The 11,748-nt window shown below is 43.3% G+C and overlaps 1 protein-coding gene across 1 annotated transcript; it reads right to left on the bottom strand.

Annotated features, from left to right (window-relative positions):
* Positions 1–2,114: 2,114 nt before the first annotated feature.
* LOC133345231 (Golgi reassembly-stacking protein 2-like) lies at positions 2,115–11,748 on the bottom strand. The gene is made up of 10 exons (XM_061555809.1): positions 11,540–11,748; positions 10,380–10,460; positions 9,627–9,830; positions 7,293–7,379; positions 6,690–6,820; positions 6,404–6,518; positions 5,728–5,899; positions 5,364–5,417; positions 5,131–5,220; positions 2,115–4,098 (listed from the first exon to the last, which is right to left on the bottom strand). The coding sequence occupies exons 1-10, from the start codon at positions 11,600–11,602 to the stop codon at positions 3,752–3,754; spliced, it is 1,344 nt and encodes a 447-aa protein (XP_061411793.1). The 5' UTR covers positions 11,603–11,748; the 3' UTR covers positions 2,115–3,751.

Genomic DNA, 11,748 nt, shown 5'->3' with positions numbered 1-11,748 from the left:
GCGCACCGACTGTTGCGGACAGACAGAAAGGCACGCGCAGCTAATGCGCTGTTATTTATCGCAACCCCGAGTTGGAAAACGTTTTAAATGGAGGGGCATAGTTGACCCCAATTGTACGTACTGTGTTGGACTTCTTTCGCACCGTACGCAGCCAATTACTTTCTAAGTTTACGGGGTTTGATTATTAATACAACTTGCCTCTTTTGTAGATATCACATCTTTAAGAGGCTGATTCAGTTTCATAACCTGGCTGGCTTTGGGCATTAGAATGTGTTTTTTTGTCCCCTCTAATGTATTGTCACTTTTGCACGTACAATTTCAAGTGTAGATTTATGTTATTCGGCGTGCCAGCGATATCTGAACCGGTTCTTTTCATTTCATCAACGCGTACTGGGCAGCGTGGTGAAGCATGGGGGCAACCACCCCCCCCCCCCCCCCCCCCCGGGCACCCCCTACGACGAACACGGGACACTATATCGAGTCGTTTCGCAGTGGGAGTAGAAAGGGCTACACAAATGTAATCAGCGGTACAATATAGCCCCCAATGGTGACCTCTCGTGGTGGTATGATGAAATGTTATTTGCACTTGGGCACGGTTAAACTAAACATTAACCAGGTAAGTCCCAGGTAAATCAATAGTAATGTATTCCCATCATTGTTTGCGATTTATCATGAACGAAACTATATATATATGTGTTTTGTCAGGTAAGGCCCACTGATCTATAAAGCTCTTTTTCAGAAGCGACCTGCCCACAAATTAAAGCTCAACATAATGGCTTTTTATTGTTGGGAATTTTAGAAACCAAAGACTCTAAAGGCATGTTTCTAAATGTGGAGGGGGAAAAATTTAACCCGTAAAAACAAAGTTTTTCACTATAAATCCTTTAAATTACAGTACGTGTTCAATGGGCCACAACCCAGTCCACATTGGTCTTTGAAACGGGCGGCTAGAGTCATCTCGTCCTCTGGCTTGAGATGGCTGCCACCTATGGGTCAGATGATTGTCTGCCACCATTAAGCAATTGGTAATTAAATATAAAAAAAAATCCTAAAAAGTGTAAAATTTTGGAACAAAAATTTTCACGAAAATAAAATTGTCACGCACGAGTCTGTGTGCAAAATGTCAGCTCGATTGGATCACGGGAAGTGGGTTCAAAAACGACCGAAAGATTTGCACGGTCGTAAGCGCGCAAGCAAGCAAGCAAGTGAACTTAATGTAAAGGATTTTTAAAAAAACGGAGGACACGGAAAAAAATCCACACGACCACGGGGAGAGAGACGTGCAGACTCCAAATATACAGGCATCAGGGTCGGGATCAACTTGATGACCTCCTGCATACCAGGCGATAGAGTTAACATCTCTATTAACGTACACGTCGGTTGTACGTATATTAAAGCAGTTAAATGAGAGGCAGACGCCAGCAGGTTGTAATTATTCTGGAGAGCACAACTTGATGGTCAAGAATAGTGACGGAGTGGCAGCCAAAGAATGGAACGCGCCCCTTGGGTTAACCGAGATGGCGAGATTAGTTCACCTCATGCAAAAGCGCTGGGCGGATTTCTACTTCGCTGGATCACAGAAAATGGCAGTTGCTTGGGAAGGCCTTCTTCATCCTGCAGTTGGTTGAACATGGCAGCATTTCCAAGTTGAGATTGATCTGTATGTGCTACGAATTGTGCCTTTGCAAGAGTAACACTTTTTTCGTTAAAGTCACGTAGGTTAAAAAAGAAAACAAATAAATTAAATCACGTTTCGGAGGCAACACAAGCTTCCGTCTTCAGGTGGAACCGTCACAGCAAAATTACTGTATCAGTATCAGTACTGTATCAGTAATTACTGTATGAGTATCAGTAATGTTGCTGACGGTTCCACCTGAAGACGGAAGCTTGTGTTGCCTCCGAAACGTCGCGATTTAAGTAACAATTTTGCTTTTTGACTGCTTATTTTGCAGTGTATAAAAATCATTCATTTGCTATTGTATATGATGTTCAAACGTCCACAGCAGATCAAATAGTGAATTGAATTGTACAGCATTGAAAACAGCTGTGGCATTATCAGATTCAGCTGGAAGACGTCGTATACACAGCCACGCCAGGAATAACACTGAGACAAATCAAGATATAAATAGCTTTATTTTTTTCCCCAACAGCAACAAATTAAACCAATCCCAACCGAGAACGAAAGAACAATTTTCTGCCTCCACAGTAGAAAAACAATTGCTGACTAGTTTTGATCAGGTAGTGCAGGCTACGTGTTTTTTTTGGCAGATGATGTGATGCCTTAGATGTTGTATGAAGTAAAACGAGCTGGCAATGGAATAGGCATTACCAAAGCACATTCAAAATGTATTCTTATTTTATCCCACATCATAAAGCAGCATCTTTATTGCTGTACAACACCATTATAAAAATCTTCAAGTTATCTATAAACAGTACAAGCTTTGCAACTGTAATGTATTTAAGGCTGCTTACAATAAGGAGGGGGTTTAATTTAACCAATTTTAACAGGGTTAACAGGTCGTTGCCTTGCTTTGAACGGATGTTACTACAGAAGACCATTGAATATCGCGGGCATATCGTTCGCAGCTTCGACCTATCGCATGCCAACCTCTTTGTATACCAATTTAGCTATCGTGGGGTCAGCTTTGGACTTTCGCGGGTCGACTGGACTTGTAAGGACTGTATCATTGGCTGATACCGTGGTGCTGGGCGGGCGAGCGACGCAAGGCAGTCAGTGGCGCCCTCAACCTTGGCCGTGCAAGAATCTCGCGGACAAAGACCCCCCCCTATAGCCTTAACAGACTGTTGGGGTATTAGTGAGCACCTATGAAGGCCGGCATGGCACAAACAGAGGGTGGGGGGGTGACCAGCACCACGCACGGCCGCCTTCATCTCCCCAGTGGCGATGTTTACACATCGCACCAGGCAGGCACTCATTTGAGGCTGAGTCGGCCTATGGGATGCCCAGGACCGATTAAGATAATCGTCACCGGTGTTGGGCGTGAGCGGGAATCAAACTCGGGTGGCCGGGTTCCTCGCGCAGCGCGCTAACCTTGACGCTACCGCTTCCCACTTGCGAACACACACCTGGTTTAGATCATCGGTAAGTGCAGTATTCAGTATTTAAAGTATCTGTTTAATATTTGTATAGGGTTTTACATGTTAATTTTAAGGATTTCATTTTTAGTCTATTTGGCATACAGTGCAGTATTTCAATTGTGAGGTGTCTATTTTTGGTTGCCGTATACCTAACCCCATTATTTAGGTAAGGCTTAAGTATTGAAAATCGCGGTTTTGGCTTTTGCGGAACTTCACAAGAATGTAACTGCCGCGATATTCAACAGTCTCCTGTACAGCAAGTTAACAGTTTGTGTAATAAAAAGTGCACCGCTGAGAATGCAAAAAAATAACATTTGACAGAACTGTTAAAACGGTGTATGTTTGTAAAGATAGGCATGTTGGGCTTTCAATATTACCAAAAGAAGTGATTGTATTTTTATGCAAGGCTACATTCTCTTTCATTAAAAACATGCCAGTTATTATAATGTATCAGCAGAGCAACATTTGTACTTCATTCTCAAAATGACATTTTTATCTTCACACCGTACCCCTGCAAAGATGCGGCTCTGCACACACAGCGTTCCTTCAAATGCAGCAAACAGTAGAAATATATCATGTATACAGCGACAACCCTCTACACCAAAAGCATACCGCACTCACACACACAAGCCTATCCACGGACGCCCTACCATTACCCCGACTCCTCCGTTGGTAATAGGTTCTCGGCGGCTGTTCCGCTCATCTCAGAGGCTGGAAGTGTGGCTGCGGGTGTTTCTTCCACATCCAGTGGTGGCGATGACGAGCCCTGCGTATAAGGCGTGTCCGTGTTGGCCGATTCTGGCGGTGGCGTGGAGGACAGGCCTGGTGCTGCTGTGTACAGCGGTGGGGGTGGCAGTGAGGTTGACGAGGCTTCCTGTGTCGGCGGCACATCGGGCAGGCTTGTCGGGAATGCAGGAATTACTGCAGAGAGTGATGCGGGCAGGCCGCCCGCGAAGGAGATGGGCACCACTGGCGGATATGAGTGCAGGGCAGGGAGGCCTGAAAGGCATAATGCAGTGTTGTTATTCAATGAAATAGAATGCTGTTTTTTTATTATTCTAGAAACCTAACTTGTCGATGTATAATTTGATACTTGCAAACATTGTGCAATGGGATGGAGACAATTTTAAAAACAAAGACCATACGTTGCATATAACACCACTGCACTCATTTGGAATTTGTGAAATACTGACTATCTTGATTCTGTATGGCACCTCAAAAGTGAAGTCTTGGAATCAATAAAGCACGTTGGTTGAATTACTATAGGCTTCGCAGGTGTATACAATGTTGTGGAATTTATATTTGTTTGCCTTTATCCCAATTTTATTCTAATTGTGTTGTCATGTCATGCGCAAATGAAATGTCCATTAAAACTCTCTCAGAGCAGTGCATCACCCTGTATAGAGAATGTCCCGTGGTAAAATGACAAAATAGATCCACTTCTCAGGTCCTTTTCAGTGATCTCTTATCCACAAATAGGGGGTGCTGCACTTTCCCATGCATCCTTCTATTAAGATGTTAATATCATGGCAAGAAAAATAAGTTTTTTTTTATTCCACAATCTGAAAATTTTGGCAAATTAACTGAAAAATCTAATATGCTGGTTGATGGCCAAGGCCATAAACCCCGATATAGTTCAGAAACCAGTTTAATCATGAGTGACGACATAAATACCATCACGAGATCTTGGTGGTTACTGGCACAGCGCTCTTAAATGAAATCCCGTGACTACCTCCTCACTTTAACACGAAGGCTTTCCCGACCAATATTCATAATACAGGTTTTTTTTGGTGAGATCGCGTAAATGTGTGGTTAAACCCGCCACCACCTAACAGCCAATTAGTAAGAGTTGTCACTCAGAGAGAAATACAAATAATTTTAACCGCTCTGATAGCTACAGGCTTAGATATTAAGTAATACATAATACAATTCCTTATAGAGGAATCACATACTAATTAACTGATTACTAATCAGACTGCATGTTGTATACATATCATTCTCCAGCGGAGAATAACAACGTGTGCCTCTTACCTGCTGCATTTGGATCAGCAATTCCAAGCTGGCTGATGGGAAGGTTTAATGGTGTAAAAGGAAAGTCTGGTAGTGTGCCAGGCATGACACCTGCAAAAAAATCAACACATTTAACGGTATATTGTCGATGACTACAACGAATAAAATTTTTATTTAAAGATTTTTTTTTGTAATTATACGTTATGGTGCGCACGTTTTTATTGAGCAGAATTGTGTATATATATAAAATTTACCAGGAGGTAGGGAGGCATTCGTATGGCTTGGTATGAGTGGCATTGTCAGTACACCTGCAGGGTGATATGCAAGACAGCAACATTGTAGAAAAGGTTAAGTTCACTGCCAACTTGTTTGTATGAATATTAAGCGTGTTTTGGTTTTTCAACACGTCCTCAGTTCTATTTCTATCACGGGAAAACACCTTTTTCATTTTTGGCAAAACACCCCTTTTAGCAGATACCACTTTTCAGCCAAGAAATCAGCGATAAAATGTCATTAACCGGCCATGAACATTGGGCCCAGTGTGTAACAGAAAGCATGGATACGTCAGATTTGTTTTTATATTACAAAACTGTTAAAATGTGCATGCCTGCTATTTACCATCGTTCAGTGCACTGGTGACAGACGGGGGCGTGGAGGAAGCCATGGTGCTGAGCGGCAGGCTGGTCACTCCTGGCTCCAAACCGGACATGGTGATAAGCATGGTCGGGGTAGAAGAAACGTTTACTGGAGTTGGGGAGCTCAGCAGTGAGTTGGCAGCTGAGAGGGACACCTACAAAAAATCCACAGGCAAAGGGACAGTAAGCTTTGTTTTCATTGCACTGGTTTATATGATCTCCATTTACAGCACATTTCAATGTATTGTTGATGCAGGGTTATTAAATACAAATTCAGAAAAATATTCCAGTTATTAATCAGTTCTAGATTTGAAGTTTTCGTGACTGCAAGGATTCATACTCTTTGGTTTTTTCGGTAAAGTCACGTACGTAAAAACAAAATGAAAAAACAACTAAATTAAATCATGACGTTTTGGAGGCAACACAAGCTTCCGTCTTCAGGTGGAACCGTCACAGCAAAATTACAGTAATCTTGTGTCGCCCCCGAAACGTTGTGATTTATTTAGTTGTTTTTTCATTTATATTTTATCTACGTGACTTTACCGAAAAAACCAAAGAGTATTAATCAGCTATATGTGCACGTTATTTAATGGGTTTTATTGGTACCAATATTCAGGAAAATTAAGTGCAAATAAAATAGTGTGGAAGCTTGACCACACCTCAGTGAAGCCATCCTTTGCACTGGTTGTGGTTGAAGGGCTGATGAGTTTGCCCTCAGTGAAAGGCCGTGTAGGAATCCGATGCAGGTATCCGTAGCCGATCCCACAACCCAGACTGTCGTGGAAAGTATAACACCATAATCACAATGTACAGCATTATGATCTTCAATATAACAATGAAATCAAATATATCACTGTGCATCATTCCGTACTTCTCTCCTTTTGAATTTATCTCCATTGTTTTATTTCATTATTTGCAACATAGTTTACAAATGCATAAACTCACCTGCCCTCACCACCCCAGGCCCCATTGGGTGTGATTACCACCTCTCGGCAGCTGTCAATGTCACTGTTGTACACATAAAGCTTGAGAGGCTTTCCCTCATGGGATTCGATCATAGTGTACAGATCCTCGGACTGAAAAAGATGCAAAGAATGGATCCGCATGTCAATGTAAACTAAAACATTTTTTTATTTTACCAGGTGAGGCCCACTGAGGTATGAAATCCATTTTCAGAAAAGACCTGGCCACAAATGATAGCTCAACCAAGTGGCTTATCACGTGGAATTTTACAGCAGCCAAATACTCTAAACGCATGTTGATTCTAAATGTGGAGGGAAAAATCGGAGGATCCGGTGAAAAATTCACACGACCACGGGGAGAGACGTGCAAAGTCCAAATATACAGCAAATGTCAGGGACGTGATCGAACAAACGATCTCCTGCATAGGTAGTTAACATCTTGCCACCATGGAGCTCCTGTACTTTAGCAATGCAGGTTATTAAATTCATTCCTATTTTGCTCTGTATATTCACCAAAGGTTATCACTAATATTAAGATGAATCAACAACGCGTGATAATTGCAGTACAAAAGGTCAAGACAATTACCTCATTTAACACGGCATCGGCTCCAATGATGTAGTCTGAGAAAGGACGCAGTCCTGCCAGAGCAGCTGGTGAGTGTGGCTCCAAGTCCTAAACACATTGGTACATTTTTTAAATCCTTTATATTAAGTTCGCTTGCTTGCTTGCGTGCTTGCTTGCTTACGACCGTGCAAATCTTTCGGTAGTGTTTTAACCCACTTCCCGTGATTCAATCGAGCTGACATTTTGCACACAGACTCGTTGTGCGAGAGAATTAATGTTCGTGAAATTTTTTTTCCAAAATTTTACACTGTTTAGGGAAAACAAATTAAATATTTAATTACAAATTGCTTAATACTGGCAGACAATCATCTGACCCATAGGTGGCAGACATCTCAAGCCAGAGGACGAGAGGACTCTAGCCGCCACGCATATAAAGGATTTATAGTGAAAAACTTTGTTTTTACAGGTTATACTTATTTACAATTATAAATCTCCATAATATATGAAGACGGTGTTTACACATACACTAGCTTGTTTGCCCGTCTTCGGACGGAAGCTGTAATATTTGCCCGTCCTAGGACGGAAGCTGTAATATTTTTTTAAAAATTGAGCGGAGTATAATTGTATCTTGTGTCAATTTAATGGCAGTGAATCTTGCACGAAAGTATGTCATCAAACACTTCACTGCATTTCACTGTAGCACTGTATTAATGGCAGTGATTCTTGCACAAAACTACGTCATAAAACACCTCACTTCATGTCACTGTAGCACTGTATATAACTGACCTTCAATTTGTTTAAATTCACTGCTCTGATACTTTATTCTCTTCTGCTTTCGGTCGCTGGGGTTGAAATAAATTGGAATTCGATACAATATCTGGAAAATCACCGAGAAATGTCTATTTTACCATAACGTAGAAGCATTAATTTGACTTACCTTTTGTCTCTAGTGCTGAAGAAATAAATAGAGACCAAATCCACTTTGTTGCTGCGTATAATTATTTATTCGATTCACTTTAAATAAAGAAACGCCAAACTAAAAGCGAATTTGCGAAAAAACATATTTCCGCTCGACCTTTTTCTGCACGAGTATAAAAATCCACCCGCTCATGAATACAAACAGACCTACTTGGCTCATTATAGTAGTAATAAAATACACACTGCTATGAGCCCATGTTACGAATGGGATGATTCTATTTCTACGAGCTTTTTTGCCCATCCAAGGACGGGTATATATTGCAGTAAATCTGAAACATTCAATAGAAAAATTGTTCAGCTCATGATTTTTAATGAGGGGGGGGGGGGGTTGGCTCATGTGGAGTGACGTCACCCGTCAATGAGATTTGTGGAGGGGTGCGGTATGTGGAGTGACGTCACCCCCTCATGGTTATTGTGGAGGGGTGCAGCATGTGGAGTGACGTCACCCACTCATGATTATTAATGAGGGGAGGTGTGTGGCATGTGGAGTGCGCAAACTCCTTGTGCGTTAGTGTAAATTTCCACGCGGGCATGAATATTAATGAAGGGGGGGGGCCTCTTTTGCAGTAACGTCACGCACGGATGTAGCACTGTGCTGCGAATATTTTTTTTTTACCGTCACTTTCTGTAAAGAAACGTCATATTTGAAGCAATTTTGCGAACTTCCTCTGCGTTAGTGTAAAAATCCACCCACTCATGAAAATTAATGAGGGGGGGTGGGCCTCATGTGGAGTGATGTCACGCGTGGGACGGACACACATTTCTGAGTGATTATAGTAGGTAATTCTAAAATAGTAGATAAAAATGCATGAGTCCCTTAATACTGATTGGCTTGGTGCTCCAAACACCCGGTCACTTTTTACATGACTTGCAAGACTGTGCTTTGCCTGTGAGGTGGGAAACTACTCATTCATCATCAACCATGATCTATCTACAGCAGGATGAAGCCTTCCCCAAGTGATTAGCATGGTGACCAGTCAATCACCTTTTATTTTACTCAACTCAAAGGTCATCAGTTATAACCATCAATATACATTTCTGGTTACTTCAAAAGATTGAGCCTTCACTCAATATTGTTTGACAAAAAATGCTCAAGAACTGTGACTAACTGAAGGACAGATTAGATTCTTAAATAGATATCATGTTATTCGAGAAGTCATAAGTTCCCACTATTCCCATGTTTGAGAGGCTTCAACTCTGTAAAGCCACATGTGGCTGAGCTACTCACAATGTGTGTCCCATTTGACACATAAGCCACATAAATACTGCCAGTAGTTCCTATACTTCCTCCACGTAATCCCACTAATCCACAGATTCAAATGTCTGCTCTGTGCGCCATGTGGTCCATGCGAGTGTGTGGGGGCAATGCATGCTCACCAGGACGTGCCAGACGTTCTCGTTGGCACCCTCAAAGCTGCAGAAGCGGATACTGACGCCGAGCAAGCCCTGGCCACCCCACAGGTTGCTGGGAGTGATGGAAACATCGCGCACCTTCAACGTCTTGCTGCTGAACACGGACATTCGTACCGGCTTCTCCACGTTGGCCTTCAGCAGGTCCTTCAGTGTCTCGTTGTCCCTGTCCTGGCCACATCAATTCGCAACAATGAGTACGGTTAACGTCGCTATTCCTGCGCAGATTACGGAGGTTGCAGATAAAACTGTGTTTACGAAAAAGGGAAAAAGGAATGGAGGAATGGTATTCTACACTCATTCATGGCTTTAATTGCAGTTTGATTATTATCTGCTTCTCACCCGTTAAATACTCTACTTTCAAGAACAAAAACAGACCACGCATTCTACGTCTTAACCCCCATTCTACTTTTGTTTTTCCACTTGTTTTTGTTTTAACTGTAACCATCACTCCCCCCATGTAGCCCATAGAAGGAAGCTTACTGTACACATCTTATTTAAAAACCTTTTCAAAACAAAACATTTCGAACCTAACAATCTTGGTTCACTTTGATACGTTAATTTCTGGCGTTATTCCAAACTTAGTTGATCTATCAACGTTATGTTATTCGCGAATACAAATTATGTTTTCACATGTACTGTGAACGAAAACGTTGTAATGTTCAAACGCTGAATGAGTAGCTCGTGACATTGATATTCATTCAAATAACATCAGCTCACCAGCCTCGTGTTTCCAATTGATACAATGAAATCAAAGAAGGGCTCCAGACCTGCTCGATGTCCCGGAGAATTTTCCTGTACCTGTAAACATACAGATTAGCACGGTTGGCTACGTACGGTGCGAACGAAGTGCAAAATACATACAGACACATCTTGAATGAATGGTGGTTAAACACGACACATAGCGTGTTTTCCTCTTTGTAAAACAACCAGAGGCACACGTTATGCAAGCATGCGCAGCTCATTATTGTTCAGCACTTTCAAGAGGACAACCACGCTGTTTGCATCAGGTAATCATCGGCATCAGGTAGGTAGTGACCACGGTTGGGTGGGTAAGTCCTGGTGAGCATGCATCAATCAGGTAAGTAGAGACCCGCACCTTCGATTGGCAACGAAATGTGTGAAAGAAGTTTACCATACCACTACCGTTGCCATAAGCCACACCATCAATAATTGTGCAAATGTTACATTCCGCGTGTAAATATAGTTGGGTAAATTTCGCGACACGTGGGCATTGTAGCAAAACATAGAGCTCTCTCTGGTAACCAGATGGAGAGTCCTTAAGGTGAATTATGGCCTCGCGTCAACGTAAAAGCATTTATGGTACGAGACGTCCATCGTACAGCCACTCCCTGTCACCTTTGCCATGGCGGTGGCGGCTGCTAAGAGAACGAGGCGGATCTCAAGCACTAAAACAACAATACTGATAACAGACTGGGGTGAACAAACCTATGGGGGAAGATTAGGTCGGGAGGGGGGGCCCATCATTCAAGCATTGTGCGAAGTTTTAAACATTTGCAAGCACTGAATGAGGGCCGCGGCTTGCTCGAGTCAACACGGAGCTGTCAAAGCGGCGGAGGAATCACGAAGGCGGCGTCTGATGCGTGTTTCGAAGCTAAGCGGCTTTTAAATCGAGGTTAAATCGACACACTTGTCCATCTATTAGCGCCAAAGCATTTTTAAATTGCGTTAAAATCACGCAAAAAAAATAACAAATGCGAGGCCTAGCGGCGAAGCCTCGACCTGGCCTGACCCGGACCGGCCGGGCCTCGCGTGCTTTCCCCGGCAGGGAGGGGGTGGTTGGGGGGTAGGCTCCGCGGGCGTCCTCGGCGATCGGGGAAGGCGTCTTACAAGCCGCGCGGCGCGCGTGTCCCCCTCACCCTGAGGACGTGGTAGCCTTCGCTGCCCCCGCCGGGCACCTCGACGCTCTGCGAGCCGCCCATGGTGGTGGTAGGAGGAGGGGGGGTGGGTGTGCGTGCGTGCGGAGAGCGCCGCTCTCTAATCGGCTCTCGGCGGGGCCTTCTCGCCGAAGGGGCACGGTGAGGCTCGAGACGTCGGCGACGCGGCGCAGCGACGACTGACGTGGCGC

The sequence above is a fragment of the Lethenteron reissneri genome, chromosome 21, assembly GCF_015708825.2.
Source record: "Lethenteron reissneri isolate LAM-NWPU_2019-01 chromosome 21, ASM1570882v1, whole genome shotgun sequence".
Lineage (NCBI taxonomy): Eukaryota > Metazoa > Chordata > Hyperoartia > Petromyzontiformes > Petromyzontidae > Lethenteron > Lethenteron reissneri.
The sequence above is the reverse complement of the archived record's forward strand: the minus strand, read 5'-3'. Positions and strand labels throughout refer to the sequence as shown.

Bases quoted from the DNA above. Each gene is read 5' to 3' on its own strand.
- LOC133345231 (XM_061555809.1), bottom strand. From the start codon at position 11,602: ATGGGCGGCTCGCAGAGCGTCGAGGTGCCCGGCGGGGGCAGCGAAGGC. The intron at 6,519-6,689 runs GTGAGTTTATGC...TTTCCACGACAG, and splicing joins GCCTGGGGTGGTGAGGGCAG to TCTGGGTTGTGGGATCGGCT. The intron at 5,900-6,403 runs GTGTGGTCAAGC...GATTTTTTGTAG, and splicing joins CAAAGGATGGCTTCACTGAG to GTGTCCCTCTCAGCTGCCAA.